The following is a 22,366-nucleotide window of genomic DNA, read 5'->3' as shown; positions in this document are numbered from 1 at the left end:
GAAATAGAAGGTGTTAAAGATCCCTTATATCATGCACTAGTGCTTCGACCATGTTAAGATAAAAAAAATAGGGTTGACTAATCAAGCCCAAAGTCGATGCAAGTTCTGTTCCGAACAGTGCAAACAATTGTTTGTCTAAGTACAACACAAGATTCATAAATATAAGACTGAAATTTTAGTTATATTAAATCTGTATAAGTTCAATCCGAAAGCGAGGAAAACTTACATTCAAACCATATGGGGTGAGATTTAACAAAGGGCAAGCCAATTGTAGTATCCTCTCTGCTGTTGATAGTCCCATAAAAGGAAACAGTGTATAGCACCACATCATTGCCAGTGTGAAACATGAATAAGGTCATATGAAGTAATCTGAAGAACAATATTTATCATGTCTTGCTGGAAATAAACAGTGGGCGTACATATTACTAAAGGCAACACATTCTGGTTGCAAAGTCAGAAAAAAAAAATACAATTTGTAAATATTATGGTATTACACCATTGTCATAGAACATGCAATTTCAAATATCATTTTCGTCCTGAGCACCATATTGCAACATGCCACTCATATTTTTCTGAATGAGTACTGTAGCAAAACTCCAATAACGCAAAACAGTAAATGATCCACATGTGAGCTTGATTAGGCGAGCAACCTAGCTAACAAATATTTATTGTGTCCCTCCTTATTACTATAATTTCTCAACATGAACATACTTTAAAACCAAGGGGCCACAAGAAATCCTAAAGTGAAAATTCGTCAATGAGTGCCACACAAGGCTAGCCATCTAATGATCCATCACACTGTATAGCATGAAATATGGCATTAAAAAGGTGTTCTATTCTACGAAACATGTGCCAACAAAGTAGTGAGCACTGGGGAGAAGAAGGTGTGGATGCTCCACGCTAGAAAAATCTGCACTTGCTGCAGATGCAGAAATCAAACCGTGACACACCTTTTTCAGAGTGAACCAATTCAGAAATACCTAAACCAATGTGAAGGAATAAACACCATAGCCATATCCCCCCAACCCATTTAGTTCTGCAATTTTTAATGGATTAGATGCATGAAGACATATATGCAACAACAAGAACAACAAAATAAGAGCTCGCGCGTCCACCTCGAGACTTCATTCAGTTGGAAAAGAAACTGCATAAAATGGAGGTAATAACTGGATAGGGTAAAAAGATGGTACCAGTGATTGTCCACGTTGGCGAGGTTGCAGAGGTGCAGCCACTGGACTGCTCTCATCAGGACACCCAAACCCTATCCATGAAAATATACAAAATGTCGTAGAATGCGGATGCTAGACCCGCTTGTTGATATAGAGTATTGACGGTATATTGGAAGAACCACAAGCTTCACAATCATATCCTTCTTAATCTGTCACCAGCCAAAATAGCAGAAGACCAAACATCACCAATTATAAGCTTGGAATGGATTAGATAAACAAAAGTGCAAGGATTATCAGCGAAAATGAATACAAGTTGCAAAATAATGAAGATAGTGTGAAGAAATACATACCTTCCTGTGCTGCTTGCCCTCTACACCAGCCTGCTCCTTCTGCTGTCACTAGCATCCTACCCCTCCCTTGCATCTCACCACATCGTGACAGGAGCGCCGCTTGGAGCTCTAAGCCCACTGCCCCTTGCCCTGCAGCTGGCCTCTCCTCCACCCAGCGATGTGTGCGCGGTCTGGAGCTCCGGCCTCGTTGCCCCTCTCCTCCCCATCGACCTGAATAAGCAAACACAATGCACCAAAGGACAAATTCAGAGAAAACAATAATCCTATGGATCCTGCAAAAGAAAGAAAAATAAGAATCCAAGAACACATAAGCGAGAGTACATACAGGAGGGCATGAGGACGATGGAGAACAACCCTATTGGGCTAGTATAAGAATCCATGACTGGTGGGATCGGCGGCCTTCCCATTTGGCTGGGTCAGTATTCGCTGGGCGACCTTTGCTCGCGCGCGGCGCGTCGTGCGCCTCGTCCTTGAGTCTTGCGGCCGCCATGGACCTATGCTGTTGCACGATGCCACGGCCACACGAACCCTAGCCCCAATCCCCGCCCGCCTCCTCCCCCCGTCTGCCGCCGCCTCCTCCGGCGGCACACCCGTTCTTCTCCTCCTCTCGTCCTTCCTCCTTCCCCTTCCATGGCGAGTCTGACACCTATAGGCGGAAGCAGGTAGCGTGGGGAGGAGCAGCTGTGAGGGTCGGCGACGGCAACACGTGAGAGAGAGAGAGAGAGAGAGCTCAGAGAGGAGGAGGAGGAGGCGAGCGGCCCATGAAGGCTAGTTGCGCCCCATACGGCTTCTAGGGGAACTCCACCGTCACGCGCTCGAGCGTGGCCGCCGGGTGGCGGCGAAGTCGCCGTCATCATGGGGCGCAGATGGTTGGCGGTGTGGCATGAGAAGTGAAGGGGAGGAGGACGGGCAAGGCGGGCGGTGTCGCGGTCAAGGAGGGCCTAGGGCTGCGACGCCATAGCAGGGGCGGGGGAGGGGGGATAGGGGCGGGTAGGGGTCGCTGGAGGAGAAGGGTGGGTGGCCATAGGGAAGCGGAGGGTATTGGATCAGGGGAGGATGGAGGACGATGAATGCGGCGGCTGCGAGGGTCGACCAAACCCACATCGCCCACGATCATTGCAGTCGATAATTTTTCCACAGAATACACACGCGACGCACACACGGGACAGACACCGACAAGCTGGGCCCGTGAGAGGAAAGGAGGCCCACCCGTCATCTGCTGTAGCACGAAAGTGTAACGTCTAGAGAAACTAACCGCGGGATTTTTGACAGCGCGGTGAAAAGACGCCAACGAGGCAGATCGTACGAGGGAGATCGGCCGCGCGACGCCATGCCTCCAGGTGAGCGAGTAGTGCGGCGTCATTTATATGTTCCATGATGATTCTTGTTTGCTTAGCAATTTTTTTGAAACTTTCAATCTATTCATCAAACATTATGACAGTGCAAAGAACACAAGAGGTGCTCATAAGGATAGGGTATACATGCGTATATACGAGCGCCTCCGTGTGTACTTTGTATAAAAAATAACAAAAAATACATCCATACCCATAGACCACTTAACGATGATTACAAGCACTAGAGCAAGCGAAGGCACGCTTGTAGAAGTGCATGCTCTAGCCAATGCAACCAAAAGACCGATCTGATGGAAGAGACTAGGTAGCACATTATACGTCAACACTCCCCCTCACGTGTGGCTCCCTCAGGCCTAAACGTGGACCGAAAGTGGGCTGCAATTTAATTGCGCCAACCGGGTCTTGAACTCAAGACCTCTTGGCTCTGATACCATGTAGAAGTGCATGCTCTAGCCAATGCAACCAAAAGACCGATCTAATGAAAGAGACTAGGTAGCACATTATACGTCAACAACGCTGCCATCATCATCCCTCCCTCACCGGAATCGAGCAATTTTTTTGTAGTAGATAGTCTAAAAGTCATTCGGCTAAGACCCCAAAGGATCAACGAACAACAATCGCCACTCACAAAGAGAAGTGTAGATCGAAAAGACCCAACCTATAGACACATGAATATAAACGAGGACCGGATCCATGCAAATTCACCAAAAGACTAACACCGACCGAATCCCGCGGGATCCGCCAGAGACACACCTCCACACGCCCTCCGAGGACGCAAAACGCACCGCTAGGACGGGGACTAGGCGGGGAGAACTTTATTCTATCTCCAGGGAGTCGCCGTCGCCTCACCTTTCCGAGTAGTATACACAAATCCTAAAAAGACTAAAAAACACCTAAACATGAAGCATGAGCCCTCCTAATGGTAAGGGTTGGGATCCACCACGCCTCCATAGCCATAAGAACACAGGAAACGAGATAAATCAACGGTGCCGGCATGAGGCGAAGAAACCTTATATGCCTCGGAGCCTTTCTTAAGCAATTCCCATCGTGGCGAAAAGATAGTATGCATTTTTAACCTTTGTGAAGGTCAAATCGTCCACCTTCATTTTTACAGAGTAATATTTGCAAATTCTTTGGATACGCTGTATCTTTATTTGTGTCTATACCAATATAAGATCATCACTCATGTTTGACTCATCGTATCCTCACACTTCCAAGTATTTTATCCAAAGGTTATGGATTAAGTGAAAATTATAGGAAATTCCAGTCTTAAATTAGTCTTGCATTGGTTCCTGCATTGTTGCAGCTGCCCTGCGCCTCGTCCTGCTCTCGCGCCGCTCCTGTGTCATGCCTCTGCCTTCAGATCTGCACCAGAGCTGCTTTTCGAACGCAATGCAGAATACGAGTCAATAGTCAATACGTGCTCCATGAGGGGAGCTCCTCGTTGGCGCATTAAGCGCCCCGAAGACTAACTGGCGCTCACGCGCGCCCCCTAACGGGCCGTGGGACATAACTCGCTCGTGCCCTACTGTTTCCTCCATCGCCCTTGCTAGACATTGAGCCACCAACCGTTCACTACGACGGGATGCTCGCTACCCTTTTTTCCCTTGCATTGCAAGCCCGTGCTGTGAATAAAAACCTGCTGGCTAATAAAACCGGCTACCGTCTTTCTATCAACTTTAAAAGTTCATTAATTTGGAAACAAGATTTTGAATTATAAAGGTAAATTTGAAAAATGTTTAACAATTTCAAGAAAGCTGGCAAATTTGCACACAAAAAAATCATGAATTTGAAATACAAGGTTGCAAAGTTGAAAAGTTCATAAATTTGAAAATTGTTCCCAAATTTGGAAAAGTTCGTGAAAGTGAAGTTTTTTCACAAGTTTTTAAAAATGTTTGCAAACTTGAAAACTTCATGAATTTTATAATAGTTCAAAAACTTCAAGTTTTTATACAAATTTTAAATGATTAGTTACTGTGAAAATTGTTTGTTAATTTGGGGAAAAATTTCCAAATTTGATAGGGTTCATGAATTGAAAAAAGTTCATTAGTTTTACAAATTTTTCACAAATTTGGGAAAAAATGAATTTGCGACAAGTACATGAATTTAAGAAAAAAGTTCATGGCTTTGAATTATTTTTCATAATTTGTAAAAAGTTCATGAATTAGAAAAATAATAGAATTTGAAGAAAGTTCACCAATTTATGAAAAAAATACAAGAATTTGAAAAGAAATGAATTTAACAAAAAGTTCAAGAATTTAAGAAAAAAAATCACAAAATTGAAAAAAGTTCACAAAATTTTAAAAAGTGCTGAAATTTGAAAAAAGATTTGAGGAAGGTTAAAAAGTTTAACAAAAAAATTCACAAATTTGAAAAAAGTACACGAATTTTAAAATAATGAATATGATGCAGTTGACGAATTTAAGAAAAAGGTCCAAAAATTGAAAAAACTTTCATGAATTTTGAAAAGAATTGAATTTGAGAAAAGCCCATGAATTAAAAACCAGTTTACTCTCCATGTTTTCTCAGTTTTATCTTTTGCTGATGTTTTGATTACTGAAAAAGGCGGTTTCTGGTTTTTAAAATTGAAAAAAATGTTCATGGACTAAGTAAAAGTTCATGAGTTCAAAAAAGTACATCGGTTTGAAAAACAATATCACGAATTTGACAAAAAAAATCACGAAATTGAAAAAAGTTCATCAATTTGACAAATAAAGTTCTCGAATGTGGAAAATGTTGACAAAATCGAAAAAAGTTCATCAATTTGAAATAGTTCAGAAATTTTGCACAAAGGTTTAACAATTTGAAAAAAGTTCACAAATTTGGAAAAGTTTGTGAAATTAAGGAAATATTCATGAATTTGAAAAAACATTCAAACATTTGAAAAAGTTCATGATTTGAATTTTGTGTGTGTGAATTTAAGAAAATAAAAATTAGAAAAGAGAGAAAATAAAAAAATAAAGCTGAAAGATAAATATCCAAACAAACCAGAAACCAGGCAGTGAGGACGCACAACAATAAGAACGTACAATGTAATTAGTCACAGTAGGTGAGCTATCCTAGTTGGTTACATCGTGTGCAAATAAACCTTATGGTCAAAGAATTTGAAGCCTAGTTCACACACCTATTTTTGAAGGATAAAAAAAGAAAAAGTAAATGTACCGAGCCTAGGCTGGGGGGGAGGGGGGGAAGGTGTGTGCCGGTTTTTGGAATATATTATAACAGCCGCTGAGGGCGCCAGATAGGAGTTGGGCTCCATGATCCGGCAGCTATATCTCGCTCGAATGGCCGGCCCCGTATATCGTGTTTTCTCGGTAGTTCGTTCCTTCATTCGTTTCTTATCGCTGCTTTTTTCATATTTTAATTAATTTTTCGTTTTATTTTGTTTTTTATTCTACTTTTTTATTTCTTCCCTGGTTTTCTTTGGATTTTATTTTTTTATTCATTATATTTCGTTTTTATCTTGTATTCAAAAGTGTATATAAAAATGTGTATCATGTATTTAAAAGTGTATATAAAAATGTTGATAAAGTATACAAAATTATAGAATGTACATTAAGTAAAGTAAATAAAGACATATATTTAAAAAAGTTAATTCAGTATTTAAATATGTTAACATGTATATAAAAATTTCTGATGTATACAAAAATGTATATTGTGTGTACAGAAATGTTTATTGCCATTAAAAAATGTTCAACATATGATCATCATTTTATTTATACATGTTTAGCATTTTTAAATACATGATTAACAATTTTATGCATATTTAACACTTTTTAAATACATGAACAATATTCTTTTCATACACATTGATATTTTTTGTATACATGGGAAACTTTTTTTCGATACACGTTTAACATTTTTCAAATGCTTGATTAATTTTTCCAAATTCTTAATTAACACTTTTCAAATGTTTGATTAACATTTTTCGTACACGATGTTCATTTTTTATACACGTTTAAAATTTTGTATTCTTTTATGTAAAGTGATTTTTGTATTATATATATATATATAATATTTCCAAATATAAATAATAGTAAAAACATAAATCGGAAAATAAAAAAAGACATTGCAATAGAGACAGGAAAAACCAATCAATTAATGCACGCTGGGCCAGCCCATTAGTGTAGGTGCTTCAAGCGAGCGCTTCTTCTGTCTCACGTGAAGCGAGTTATAACCACGGGCTAGTATGGGACCTGGTTAGTAATGTTATGATGGCCCATGGAGGAATAGGGGTGACTGCTGTGGGGACGGCCCGCATTGCATGTCTTGGCCAGCTTTAGCGGGTTGTCGTTTTCACATGAAACATTAGTATTGTGATGACTGTGTCGCCCATTTGGAATCAATTAAGATACCCTTGAAACCTTGGGACACTCTTATGGACAAATGTTCTACTGTGTTTTTTGCAATAAAACCAAATGACTCATTCACCGTTTGACCTTGGTCGTGCGGGGGGGGGGGGGGGGCACTCGCCTCCGCTCTTTCCTGATTTTTTGGCTCCGGTTTCTCGCGATCTTTCTGGCGTTTCCCTCTCTCCTGATTTTAACGGGACCATGATTTTGTGTGATCCTAATTTGCACGTGGACATGGGGCAGGTGTGTTGGAAATATGCCCTAGAGGCAATAATAAATGGTTATTATTATATTTCTTTGTTCATGATAATTGTCTATTGTTCATGCTATAATTGTATTATCCGGAAATCGTAATACATGTGTGAATACATAGACCATAACGTGTCCCTAGTAAGCCTCTAGTTGACTAGCTCGTGGATCAACAGATAGTCATGGTTTCCTGACTATGGACATTGGATGTCATTGATAACGGGATCACATCATTAGGAGAATGATGTGATGGACAAGACCCAATCTTAAGCATAGCGCAAAGATCGTGTAGTTCGTTTGCTAGAGCCTTTTCCAATGTCAAGTATCTTTTCCTTAGACCATGAGATCGTGCAACTCCCGGATGCCGTAGGAGTGCTTTGGGTGAGCCAAACGTCACAACGTAACTGGGTGACTATAAAGGTGCACTACGGGTATCTCCGAAAGTGTCTGTTGGGTTGCCCACTCGGTAATGCATCATCATAATGAGCTCAATGTGACTAACGAGTTAGCCACGGGATCATGCATTACGGTACGAGTAAAGAGACTTGCCGGTAACAAGATTGAACAAGGTATTGGGATACCGACGATCGAATCTCGGGCAAGTAACATACCGATTGACAAAGGGAATTGTATACGGGATTGATTGAATCCTCGACATCGTGGTTCATCCGATGAGATCATCGTGGAACATGTGGGAGCCAACATGGGTATCCAGATCCCGCTGTTGGTTATTGACCGGAGAGGCGTCTCGGTCATGTCTGCATGTCTCCCGAACCCGTAGGGTCTACACACTTAAGGTTCGGTGACGCTAGGGTTGTAGAGATATGAGTATGCGGAAACCCGAAAGTTGTTCGGAGTCCCAGATGAGATCCCGGACGTCACGAGGAGTTCCGGAATGGTCCGGAGGTGAAGAATTATATATAGGAAGTCAAGTTTCGGCCACCGGGAAAGTTTCGGGGGTCACCGGTATTGTACCGGGACCACCGGAAGGGTCCCGGGGGTCCACCGGGTGGGGCCACCTATCCCGGAGGGCCCCATGGGCTGAAGTGGGAAGGGAACCAGCCCTTAGTGGGCTGGGGCGCCCCCCATGGGCCTTCCCCCTACGCCTAGGGTTGGAAACCCTAGGGTGGGGGCGCCCCACTTGCCTTGGGGGTCAAGTTTCCCCCCTGGCCGCCGCCCCCCCTTGTAGATGGGTTCCAGGGCCGGCGCCCCCCCTCCAGGGGGCCTATATATAGTGGGGGGGAGGGAGGGCAGCAGCACTACAGCCCCTGGCGCCTCCCTCTCCCCCTCCAACACCTCTCCCTCTCGCAGAAGCTTGGCGAAGCCCTGCCGAGATCCCCGCTACATCCACCAGCACGCCGTCGTGCTGCTGGATCTCCATCAACCTCTCCTTCCCCCTTGCTGGATCAAGAAGGAGGAGACGTCGCTGCTCCGTACGTGTGTTGAACGCGGAGGTGCCGTCCGTTCGGCACTCGGTCATCGGTGATTTGGATCACGGCGAGTACGACTCCATCAACCCCGTTCATTAGAACGCTTCCGCTCGCGATCTACAAGGGTATGTAGATGCACTCCTTTCCCTTCGTTACTATTATACTCCATAGATGGATCTTGGTGATGCGTAGGAAATTTTAAAATTCTGCTACGATCCCCAACAGTTGCAGCATGAGCCAGGCCTATGCGTAGTTACTATGCACGAGTAGAACACAAAGCAGTTGTGGGCGTAGATGTTGTCAATTTTTCTTGCCACTACTAGTCTTATCTTGTTTCGGTGGTATTGTGGGATGAAGCGGCCCGGACCGACCTTACACGTACGCTTACGTGAGACAGGTTCCACCGACTGACATGCACTAGTTGCATAAGGTGGCTAGCGGGTGTCTGTCTCTCCCACTTTAGTCGGAACGGATTCGATGAAAAGGGTCCTTATGAAGGGTAAATAGAAATTGGCATATCACGTTGTGGTTTTATGTAGGTAAGAAACGTTCTTGCTAGAAACCTATACAAGCCACGTAAAAACTTGCAACAACAATTAGAGGACGTCTAACTTGTTTTTGCAGCATGTGCTATGTGATGTGATATGGCCAGAAGATGTGATGAATGATATATGTGATGTATGAGATTGAGCATGAGTCGTATAGAAGATATGATCAACATGGAGATGTTCACCGATCTTGACTAGTCCATCTCACGTGATGATCGGACATGGCCTGGTTAACTCAGATCATGTTTCACTTAGATGACTAGAGGGATGTCTATCTGAGTGGGAGTTCATTGAATAATTTGATTAGATGAACTTAATTATCATGAACTTAGTCTAAAATCTTTACAATATGTCTTGTAGATCAAATGGCCCACGTTGTCCTCAACTTCAACGCGTTCCTAGAGAAAACCAAGCTGAAAGATGATGGCAGTAACTATACGGACTGGGTCCGGAACCTGAGGATCATCCTCATAGCTGCCAAGAAAGATTATGTCCTAGAAGCACCGCTAGGTGAAGCACCAATCCCAGAGAACCAAGACGTTATGAACGCTTGGCAATCACGTGCTGATGATTACTCCCTCGTTCAGTGCGGCATGCTTTACAGCTTAGAACCGGGTCTCCAAAAGCGTTTTGAGAAACATGGAGCATATGAGATGTTCGAAGAGCTGAAAATGGTTTTCCAAGCTCATGCCCGGGTCGAGAGATATGAAGTCTCCGACAAGTTCTTCAGCTGTAAGATGGAGGAAAATAGTTCTGTTAGTGAGCACATACTCAGAATGTCTGGGTTACACAACCGCTTGTCTCAGCTGGGAGTTAATCTCCCGGATGACGCGGTCATTGACAGAATCCTTCAGTCGCTTCCACCGAGCTACAAGAGCTTTGTGATGAACTTCAATATGCAGGGGATGGAAAAGACCATTCCTGAGGTATATTCAATGCTGAAATCAGCGGAGGTGGAGATCAGAAAGGAACATCAAGTGTTGATGGTGAATAAAACCACTAAGTTCAAGAAAGGCAAGGGTAAGAAGAACTTCAAGAAGGACGGCAAGGGAGTTGCCGCGCCCGGTAAGCCAGTTGCCGGGAAGAAGTCGAAGAATGGACCCAAGCCTGAGACTGAGTGCTTTTATTGCAAGGGAAGTGGTCACTGGAAGTGGAACTGCCCCAAATACTTAGCGGACAAGAAGGCCGGCAACACCAAAGGTATATGTGATATACATGTAATTGATGTGTACCTTATCAGTACTCGTAGTAGCTCCTGGGTATTTGATACCGGTGCGGTTGCTCATATTTGTAACTCAAAACAGGAACTGCGGAATAAGCGGAGACTGGCAAAGGACGAGGTGACGATGCGCGTCGGGAATGGTTCCAAGGTCAATGTGATCGCCGTCGGCACGCTGCCTCTGCATTTACCTACGGGATTAGTTTTAAACCTCAATAATTGTTATTTAGTGCCAGCTTTGAGCATGAACATTGTATCTGGATCTCGTTTAATTCGAGATGGCTACTCATTTAAATCCGAGAATAATGGTTGTTCTATTTATATGAGAGATATGTTTTATGGTCATGCCCCGCTGGTTAATGGTTTTCTTGATGAATCTCGAACATGATGTTACACATATTCATAGTGTGAATACCAAAAGATGTAAAGTTGATAACGATTGTCTCACATACTTGTGGCACTGCCGCCTTGGTCACATTGGTGTCAAGCGCATGAAGAAGCTCCATGCAGATGGACTTTTGGAGTCTCTTGATTACGAATCATTTGACACGTGCGAACCATGCCTCATGGGTAAGATGACTAAGACTCCGTTCTCCGGAACAATGGAGCGAGCAACCAACTTACTGGAAATCATACATACCGATGTGTGCGGTCCAATGAGTGTTGAGGCTCGCGGAGGATATCGTTATGTTCTCACTCTCACTGATGACTTAAGTAGATATGGGTGTGTCTACCTAATGAAACACAAGTCTGAAACCTTTGAAAAGTTCAAGGAATTTCAGAGTGAGGTTGAAAATCAACGTGACAGGAAAATAAAGTTCTTACGATCAGATCGTGGTGGAGAATATTTAAGTCACGAATTTGGTACACACTTAAAGAAATGTGGAATCGTTTCACAACTCACGCCGCCTGGAACACCTCAGCAAAATGGTGTGTCCGAACGTCGTAATTGCACTCTATTGGATATGGTGCGATCTATGATGTCTCTTACCGATCTACCGCTCTCATTTTGGGGCTATGCTTTAGAGACTGCCGCATTCACTTTAAATAGGGCTCCGTCGAAATCCGTTGAGACGACACTGTATGAATTATGGTTTGGGAAGAAACCTAAGCTGTCGTTTCTAAAAGTTTGGGGATGCGATGCTTATGTCAAGAAACTTCAACCTGAAAAGCTCGAACCCAAGTCGGAAAAATGCGTCTTCATAGGATACCCTAAGGAAACCATTGGGTATACCTTCTACCTCAGATCCGAAGGCAAGATCTTTGTTGCCAAGAATGGGTCTTTTCTGGAGAAAGAGTTTCTCTCGAAGGAAGTAAGTGGGAGGAAAGTGGAACTTGATGAGGTGATAGTCACCCCTACCGAACCGGAAAGTAGCGCAGCGCGGGAAGATATTCCTGTGGTGCCTACACCGACTGGGGAGGAAGTTAATGATGATGATCAGGAAGCTTCGGATCAAGTTACTGCTGAACTTCGAAGGTCCACAAGGACACGTTCCACACCAGAGTGGTACGGCAACCCTGTCCTGGAAATCATGTTGTTAGACAACGGTGAACCTTCGAACTATGAAGAAGCGATGGCGGGCCCGGATTCTGACAAATGGCTAGAAGCCATGAAATCCGAGATAGGATCCATGTATGAAAACGAAGTATGGACTTTGACTGACTTGCCCGATGATCGGCGAGCCATAGAAAATAAATGGATCTTTAAGAAGAAGACAGACGCGGATGGTAATGTGACCATCTATAAGGCTCGACTTGTCGCTAAGGGTTATCGACAAGTTCAAGGGGTTGACTACGATGAGACTTTCTCACCCGTAGCGAAGCTGAAGTCCGTCCGAATCATGTTAGCAATTGCCGCATTCTATGATTATGAGATATGGCAAATGGACGTCAAAACGGCATTCCTTAAGGAAAAATTGTATATGATGCAGCCGGAAGGTTTTGTCGATCCTAAGAATGCTAACAAAGTATAAAGGCCTATTTGAATAAGTGTTTTTCAATGAAGGACCTTGGAGAAGCTGCTTATATATTAGGCATCAAGATCTATAGAGATAGATCAAGACGCCTCATTGGTCTTTCACAGAGTATGTACCTTGACAAGATATTGAAGAAGTTCAATATGGATCAGTCCAAAAAGGGGTTCTTGCCTGTATTGCAAGGTGTGCAATTGAGCACGGCTCAATGCCCGACCACGGCAGAAGATAGAGAAAAGATGAGTGTCATCCCCTATGCCTCGGCCATAGGGTCTATTATGTATGCCATGCTGTGTACCAGACCTGATGTAAACCTTGCCGTAAGTTTGGTAGGACGGTACCAAAGTAATCCCGGCATGGAACACTGGACAGCGGTCAAGAATATCCTGAAGTACCTGAAAAGGACTAAGGATATGTTTCTCGTTTATGGAGGTGACGAAGAGCTCGTCGTAAAGGGTTACGACGATGCTAGCTTCGACACAGATCTGGATGACTCGAAGTCACAAACCGGATACGTGTATATTTTGAATGGAGGGGCAGTAAGCTGGTGCAGTTGCAAGCAAAGCGTCGTGGCGGGATCTACATGTGAAGCGGAGTACATGGCAGCCTCAGAGGCAGCGCAAGAAGCAATCTGGATGAAGGAGTTCATCACCGACCTAGGGGTGATTCCCAATGCGTCGGGCCCGATGACTCTCTTCTGTGACAACACTGGAGCTATTGCCCTTGCGAAGGAGCCCAGGTTTCACAAGAAGACCAGGCATATCAAGCGTCGCTTCAACTCCATTCGTGAAAGTGTTCAAAATGGAGACATAGATATTTGTAAAGTACATACGGACCTGAATGTAGCAGATCCGTTGACTAAACCTCTCCCTAGAGCAAAACATGATGAACACCAGAACGCTATGGGTGTTCGATTCATCACAATGTAACTAGTTTATTGACTCTAGTGCAAGTGGGAGACTGTTGGAAATATGCCCTAGAGGCAATAATAAATGGTTATTATTATATTTCTTTGTTCATGATAATTGTCTATTGTTCATGCTATAATTGTATTATCCGGAAATCGTAATACATGTGTGAATACATAGACCATAACGTGTCCCTAGTAAGCCTCTAGTTGACTAGCTCGTGGATCAACAGATAGTCATGGTTTCCTGACTATGGACATTGGATGTCATTGATAACGGGATCACATCATTAGGAGAATGATGTGATGGACAAGACCCAATCTTAAGCATAGCGCAAAGATCGTGTAGTTCGTTTGCTAGAGCTTTTTCCAATGTCAAGTATCCTTTCCTTAGACCATGAGATCGTGCAACTCCCGGATGCCGTAGGAGTGCTTTGGGTGTGCCAAACGTCACAACGTAACTGGGTGATTATAAAGGTGCACTACGGGTATCTCCGAAAGTGTCTGTTGGGTTGGCACGGATCGAGACTGGGATTTGTCACTCCGTATGACGGAGAGGTATCTCTGGTCCCACTCGGTAATGCATCATCATAATGAGCTCAATGTGACTAAGGAGTTAGCCACGGGATCATGCATTATGGTACGAGTGAAGAGACTTGCCGGTAACGAGATTGAACAAGGTATTGGGATACCGACGATCGAATCTCGGGCAAGTAACATACCGATTGACAAAGGGAATTGTATACGGGATTGATTGAATCCTCGACATCGTGGTTCATCCGATGAGATCATCGTGGAACATGTGGGAGCCAACATGGGTATCCAGATCCCGCTGTTGGTTATTGACCGGAGAGGCGTCTCGGTCATGTCTGCATGTCTCCCGAACCCGTAGGGTCTACACACTTAAGGTTCGGTGACGCTAGGGTTGTAGAGATATGAGTATGCGGAAACCCGAAAGTTGTTCGGAGTCCCAGATGAGATCCCGGACGTCACGAGGAGTTCCGGAATGGTCCGGAGGTGAAGAATTATATATAGGAAGTCAAGTTTCAGCCACCGGGAAAGTTTCGGGCGGGGGTCCACCGGGTGGGGCCACCTATCCCGGAGGGCCCCATGGGCTGAAGTGGGAAGGGAACCAGCCCTTAGTGGGCTGGGGCGCCCCCCATGGGCCTTCCCCCTGCGCCTAGGGTTGGAAACCCTAGGGTGGGGGGGCGCCCCACTTGCCTTGGGGGGCAAGTTTCCCCCCTGGCCGCCCCCCCCTTGTAGATGGGTTCCAGGGCCGCCCCCCCTCCAGGGGGCCTATATATAGTGGGGGGGAGAGGGCAGCAGCACTACAGCCCCTGGCGCCTCCCTCTCCCCCTCCAACACCTCTCCCTCTCGCAGAAGCTTGGCGAAGCCCTGCCGAGATCCCCGCTACATCCACCAGCACGCCGTCGTGCTGCTGGATCTCCATCAAACTCTCCTTCCCCCTTGCTGGATCAAGAAGGAGGAGACGTCGCTGCTCCGTACGTGTGTTGAACGCGGAGGTGCCGTCCGTTCGGCACTCGGTCATCGGTGATTTGGATCACGGCGAGTACGACTCCATCAACCCCGTTCATTAGAACGCTTCCGCTCGCGATCTACAAGGGTATGTAGATGCACTCCTTTCCCTTCGTTGCTAGTATACTCCATAGATGGATCTTGGTGATGCGTAGGAAATTTTAAAATTCTGCTACGTCCCCAACAAGGTGAGCGTTGATCATGGTTTTTTCCCTTGACATTAGCGGTTTCCATACTTGATGTGGACCCAAAGTGCATTTGCAGATACTTGATGTGGACCGAGAGTACATTTGCAGTTTTATAGCCCAAAAAATCATGCTAAAGCCAGGAATTGAACTCAAAACTTCAATATTGAGATCTTAGTTCACTTGCCACCTTCCCCACTACCTGGTTCTTATCAAGTTCAAAGGAAATCCATTATTTGACCATCTTCGTCTCTTCCATACTTCATTCATACATACCTCAATAATTTCCTGTATAATAGAATGATAATTTACGAACCACTGACCTAATAACTCACGTACAAGCACCACATACCTGATAAATTATGAACAAACACCATGGTAACTTTCACCCGAGGAAGAAAAAGTTGTTGAAACATTTCCTAGTAACTTCTTTCTTAATACCATGGTAATTAATGCATTGCAGAACTGATAATGTACATACAAACACATTGATAACTTTTCACCCATGGGGAAAAAGTCGTTGAAACATATGCTGGTAACTTTTTTGTCTAAATAACAGGTGATTTACGCATTGCAAACCTGGTAATTCACATATAAACACATTGATAACTTTTTACCATGGGCGAAAAAGTTTTGAAACATACCCCGGTAACTTATGTGTACATAACATGATAATTCACACACTACCACTCGATAACTTACATACAAACACAGTAATAACTTTTCACCCATAGGGAAGAAATTCTTGTAACATACCCTAGTAATTTCTGTGTAAATAGTATGGTCATTTATGCAGCTTAAACCTGATTGCTACCCTCCGAAGATCCCCGAGCGACCTAACCCTAGCCAATTTGATAGGGAAAGCTACCCACTTTGACTTTCGACGAACGACATTAGACCAATGGACTTTTCTAACTAGTTGTGCTAGGTTAGCCCATAGTAATATTTTTAAAACAAATTCTAAACCCAAATTATCACAAGATTCCCTCCGGGGCTATAATCCGTGGCAGTTTCCCGCTCTAAGTGCTGGTGGTAGTGTCGTCCGTGAAGGGGGTCACACTCCGGGAGCTTTGTGTTGGGTGTCTGAACCTCCCACCACACTCTTAGACATGTAATAGGACAAAACTCAAAGTTTTGTGGGATTGCTACCCTCCGTAGACTCTCGAGCGGCCTAACCCTGGCCAGTTTGACCGGGAAAGCTACCCCTTTGACTTTTGACGAACGATCTTTGACCTTCGACGAACGACCTTTGACCAATGGACTTTTCTACCTAATTGTGCTAGGTTAGCCCATAGGAACATTTTAAAACAAAGTTTGAGACCAATATATCACAAGATTCCATTCTAGCTACCATCCATGGCAATTTCCCGCTCTAAGTGCTGGCGGTAGTGTCGTCTGCGAGGGGCGTCACACTCCGGAGTTGTGTGTTGGGTGTATGAACCTCCCACCATACTTTTATACATGTATGAGGACCCAATGCAAGTTTTGGTGGCATTGCTACCCTCTGAAGACCCCCGAGCGGCCCAACCCTAGCCAGTTTCACCGGGAAAGCTACCCCCTTTGGCTTTATCTATTGTAGCAAAGCATCAAAGTTATAATTAAATATTTCATACTAAACACATGATTTTTGAAATAGTTGAAACTTTCTGATGCAAATAGATATAAACTTTGCCTCATCTGGCCAAGGAATGAAAAATATGTTGGAAATATGCCCTAGAGGCAATAATAAAATGGTTATTATTATATTTCCTTGCTCATGATAATTGTCTATTGTTCATGCTATAATTGTGTTATCCGGAAATCGTAATACATGTGTGAATACATAGACCACAACATGTCCCTAGTGAGCCTCTAGTTGACTAGCTCGTTGATCAACAGATAGTCATGGTTTCCTGACTATGGACATTGGATGTCATTGATTACGGGATCACATCATTAGGAGAATGATGTGATGGACAAGACCCAACCTAAGCATAGCGCAAAGATCGTGTAGTTCGTTTGCTAGAGCTTTTCCAATGTCAAGTATCTTTTCCTTAGACCATGAGATCGTGTAACTCCCGGATGCCGTAGGAGTGCTTTGGGTGTACCAAACGTCACAACGTAACTGGGTGACTATAAAGGTACACTACAGGTATCTCTGAAAGTGTCTGTTGGGTTGACACGGATCGAGACTGGGATTTGTCACTCCGTATGACGGAGAGGTATCTCTGGGCCCACTCGGTAATGCATCATCATAATGAGCTCAATGTGACTAAGGAGTTAGCCACGGGATCATGCATTACGGTACGAGTAAAGAGACTTGCCGGTAACGAGATTGAACAAGGTATTGGGATACCGACGATCGAATCTCGGGCAAGTAACATACCGATTGAGAAAGGGAATTGTATACGGGATTGATTGAATCCTCGACATCGTGGTTCATCCAATGAGATCATCGTGGAACATGTGGGAGCCAACATGGGTATCCAGATCCCGCTGTTGGTTATTGACCGGAGAGTCGTCTCGGTCATGTCTGCATGTCTCCCGAACCCGTAGGGTCTACACACTTAAGGTTCGGTGACGCTAGGGTTGTAGAGATATTAGTATGCGGTAACCCGAAAGTTGTTCGGAGTCCCGGATGAGATCCCGGACGTCACGAGGAGTTCCGAAATGGTCCGGAGGTGAAGAATTGTATATAGGAAGTCCAGTTTCGGCCACCGGGAAAGTTTCGGGGGTCACCGGTATTGTACCGGGACCACCGGAAGGGTCCCGGGGGTCCACCGGGTGGGGCCACCTGTCCCGGAGGGCCCCATGGGCTGAAGTGGGAAGGGAACCAGCCCCTAGTGGGCTGGGGCGCCCCCCCTTGGGCCTCCCCCTGCGCCTAGGGTTGGAAACCCTAGGGGTGGGGGGCGCCCCACTTGGCTTGGGGGGCAAGCCACCCCCCTTGGCCGCCGCCCCCCTGGAGATTGGATCTCCCAGGGGCCGGCGCCCCCCCAGGGCCCCTATATATAGTGGGGGGGGGGGGGGAGAGGGAGGGCAGCAGCACCCTAGCCCCTGGCGCCTCCCTCTCCCTCCCGTGACACCTCTCCCTCCCGCTTGCGCTTGGCGAAGCCCTGCCGGGATCCCGCTACTTCCACCACCACGCCATCGTGCTGCTGTATCTCCATCAACCTCTCCTTCCCCCTTGCTGGATCAAGAAGGAGGAGACGTCTTCCCAACCGTACGTGTGTTGAACGCGGAGGTGCCGTCCGTTCGGCGCTCGGTCATCGGTGATTTGGATCACGACGAGTACGACTCCATCAACCCCGTTCACTTGAACGCTTCCGCTCGCGATCTACAAGGGTATGTAGATGCACTCCTCTCTCTCGTTGCTAGATGACTCCATAGATTGATCTTGGTGATGCGTAGAAAATTTTAAATTTCTGCTACGATCTCCAACAAAATATACAAACAAATCAAAACAAGAGGGTGTTATCTAGAAATTTTGAAACAAATATGATTTTAGTTTGTTCAAATTTCAAAACATAGTATACCAACTGAATCCATGATCCAAAAACATATAAAGTTTGTCAAAATCGATGCAAGTATAAATCGGTTGTGATTTTTACAAAGTATAAGGACCTATTTGCAAGTACATGAGGTCACATTTTTAACATTTTCAAAACAAAAACAAAGTGTATATTCATACTGTATGAAAAATTCTACCCCAAATTGATATATAATTTGTATATGTTTAAGTTTAGCTAACTCAGATTTGAAACCCTCAAATTCAACCTTTTTAAAGAAGAGAAAATATTTTTTTAAAATCTATGCCGACGGCCGCCTATCAGAGCCGTCGGCATAGCTGTAACGACGCCAGCTAATGGGCTGTATGCCGACGGCACGGTCTATGCCGACATCCATCGTCGGCGTACATTGGTTCTTTGCCGACAACTAAGGTTTGCCGACGGCCATCGTCGGCTTATATGGGTGATTTGCCGATGGTCACCATCGGCAAATTTGGAGCTTTGCCAACGGCTGGATTTGCCGATGGTTTTTTGTTTGCCATCGGCTTAGCTCGAGTTATGCGGCGGCCCCGATGAAAAGCCGTTGGCATATTCATTGTTTCCTGTAGTGTACCATTTTCTCAAAATGACACTAGAGATCCATCATATATAATTAAGCATATTAGTTAATTGTTTTGCACGAACTAATTAAGCAGAAAAGGTGAAGCGGTAGCTACACGTGCGCGCGTGTCCGGCCCAATATGGTTGTGACTAAGCCGTTTGGAATTTGGTTGTGACACACATAATCCACATATTTAGTAACTTACACCAGTCACTACTCTCTAGCAATCAGCTTCATTATAGCCAGTATTGAAGTTCCTCCTCATCACCTCTGCATCTAGACAAACTAAAACAAAGAGAAAAGTATATTTTTCATCCCTCAACTCTTGACAAAGTCTAGATTTGCTCCCTGAACTTTGAAACCAGACAACTTGCACCCGCAACTATTGAAACCGGACAAGGTTTGTCCCTGGTCTCGGTTTTGACCGGTTTTGGTGTTAACTCGCCCCGGTTTTGCGGTGCTGACTCAAATTCGCATAATTTTTACAAATCCATGAACTTTTTTGAAATTCATGTACTTTAAAAGAGTTCAGGGATTTGAAAACAGTACACAACATCACCATCGTCTTGAAGGGTACTCCTGGAACATGTCAACCTATTACAATTTTTGCCAAGTGCGATATCCTATATATTGATCCCATGGTAAAAGAAGTTTTGGAACCTTGTTACTTGTGGAGTGTTCACCTCAAATCTCCCACTAATTGAATGATTCTTCCGTTGCAGTCCTAGAAACAACCTCGTTTGGGATGCCATCGAATTCTGTGTTAGCAAGACCAACCGATACGATGTTCGCTTGCAAATGTCGGGTATAAAAGATGCATTTAGATTTAGGTCGCTAATGTAGTCGCTGAATGAAATAACTGTATGTGTAGTAGTAGTATTGATGTACCGCTGGTGGATCGTGCAGTAACCACATGTAACGAGTAGGTGCGTCAAACCGGTTGTCCAACATCAGATAGTACGCAACTGTCGCCTAAAATGGAAAACATCAGTCAGACAGGTATTTCCAAGAGGAAATAAAAGCAATATCGTCTAGCTAGTCTAGAGAGAAAAACAACATCTAGCTAATCTAGAGAGAAATGTGTCACCACATGATCGATACTGTACTTGGTTTTCGACTCCTCTGTGCAGGAACTCAACAAGGTTATTGTTGTCCAACCCGAGCATCATCCTGACTACCTGTTCTACAGTTTGGGCACAAATCTGGTGTAAGAGAAGACACAAACAAATTCAGTATTCTGATATGTAGCAAGGGCTACATAGGGATTGGGGGAGGGGGTAATTAATTAAGCTAGGGATGACATGATTTGCCTTGAAGATTTGGCTGGCAGCATGGAGAGGAGGCGGCATCGCGAGGTAGCTAGGGATGGAGTGTTGGAGCCATGGGTGTTGACGCACCTCGTCGATGCTCATTCGCCTCTCGGGGCAAACTTGAAGCATGCCTGAGATGAGCGCCCTCGGCCCGTCCGATATACCATGTGGGATCCTCACCCTGCCACTCTACAAAATCCCCCCAGAGAGTAAGATGAATCAATCAACAAAACCGATATAGATGATGAATTCCCACGCAGAAATAGTAGACTAGTAGTAGGCACTCACGGTGATTTTCCTCTTGATAGCGGGCTCATCGGGGCCATCGAAGGGAAGGTAGCCACAGAGCATGGCAAAGAGGATGACCCCGCAGCTCCACATGTCCACCTCCGGACCAAGATGCCTTGTCGGACTCGCATCTGTCCGGTCGGCGCACACCTCGGGGGCCGCGTAGAGTAGGCTCCCGCAGTCCGCCCCCGGTTTCTGGACGGGCCCGAAGAAGTCGCTGAACCCGAAATCCGCCAGCTTCACGTTCTTGCCGGCATCGAGCAGGACGTTCTCCAGCTTGAGGTCGTGGTGCACCACCATGTTCCGGTGGCAGTAGGCCACGCCAGATACTAATTGCATGAACATGCGGCGAACCTCGGCCTCGTCCAGCCCGTGGTGGCCGGAGATGACCTGGTCGCAGAGCTCCTTGTAGAGCTCCCCTGACTCTGCCAGCTCCATCACGATGCACGCCTGATTGCCGCCGTTGGCAACGACAACGGCGGCCTCGTAGAAGCGAATGACGTGAGGGTGGTGGCGCAGCAGCCTCATGATCCGGATCTCCCTCTCCGCTCCTTCTTCCACCGCAAGATTAGCATGGAATATCTTGACGGCGACGTCGCAGCCGGTGAGGCGGTGCCTGGCCGGATACACGTCAGCGTAGGCGCCCCCGGCGATGGTTTTTGGCTCCAGCTCGTACCATGCATGCAGGTGCCGATCCGCGCTGGTACTGGCTCGGTTAGTTGAGGCCGCCATTGCTGGACTTGGAGCTGATTAGTGTTTCCATACACGGACCGTACATATGGGGTCCTCTCCCTGTTACACGAGCTAGCTCCTCGTGTTACCAAATATAGAGTGATGGAAGAAGCTACCTAGATAGTTAGCTAAATTAGTGGTCAGGTGATCAATCGGGCGTGAATAAGTTAATTAGGCACGTATGTACATACATAGACAACAAGAGCGGCGTCCGCGTCTATTCGCCAGTCGGAGGAAACAACGACAAATCAATATGTTGGCACTGTCACAAACTCTTGTAATGAACACCATGGAACGTTCGAGGGGATTCTCATGCATGTCAACGAATTAAAGGTGAAAGCAACATGCGGTATATATAAATTTATTTTAAAGGGATGCAAGAGGAGTATATTATATAGGGTACGATGTGAGACGCCAAATAAATTAGGACGAGCGAACTCCACAAGAAATTATCAGCCGCGAACGTTTCAGGTGACACTTTTTGTTGAGAGGGAATGACAGTTTCTTCGAAGCAACATGACAGATTCTTCGGAGAAGGCATTTTTTGTTTTAAAACTGCTGTAGTTTGAACTTTGCTCACAACTAAAACTGTCATCAAATGACGTTCGCTTGCCACCCCTCTCCCAGCTTTGCTGGGTAACATTACCGCTTAGTTTTTGCTTGTTGGAGGTGTCTTGGTC

At 45.1% G+C, this 22,366-nt stretch overlaps 1 protein-coding gene across 1 annotated transcript; it reads right to left on the bottom strand.

Annotated features, from left to right (window-relative positions):
* Positions 1-1,627: 1,627 nt before the first annotated feature.
* LOC109763613 (serine/threonine protein kinase OSK1-like) lies at positions 1,628-21,686 on the bottom strand. The gene is made up of 5 exons (XM_045232220.1): positions 20,955-21,686; positions 20,754-20,855; positions 20,463-20,558; positions 20,245-20,328; positions 1,628-1,729 (listed from the first exon to the last, which is right to left on the bottom strand). Exons 1-5 carry the CDS (start codon positions 21,684-21,686, stop codon positions 1,628-1,630), a joined length of 1,116 nt encoding a protein of 371 aa, XP_045088155.1.
* Positions 21,687-22,366: the final 680 nt, after the last annotated feature.

Source organism: Aegilops tauschii, chromosome 1, assembly GCF_002575655.3.
Source record: "Aegilops tauschii subsp. strangulata cultivar AL8/78 chromosome 1, Aet v6.0, whole genome shotgun sequence".
NCBI lineage: Eukaryota > Viridiplantae > Streptophyta > Magnoliopsida > Poales > Poaceae > Aegilops > Aegilops tauschii.
Note: the sequence above shows the minus strand (reverse complement) of the source record. Positions and strands in the feature narration are given on the sequence as shown.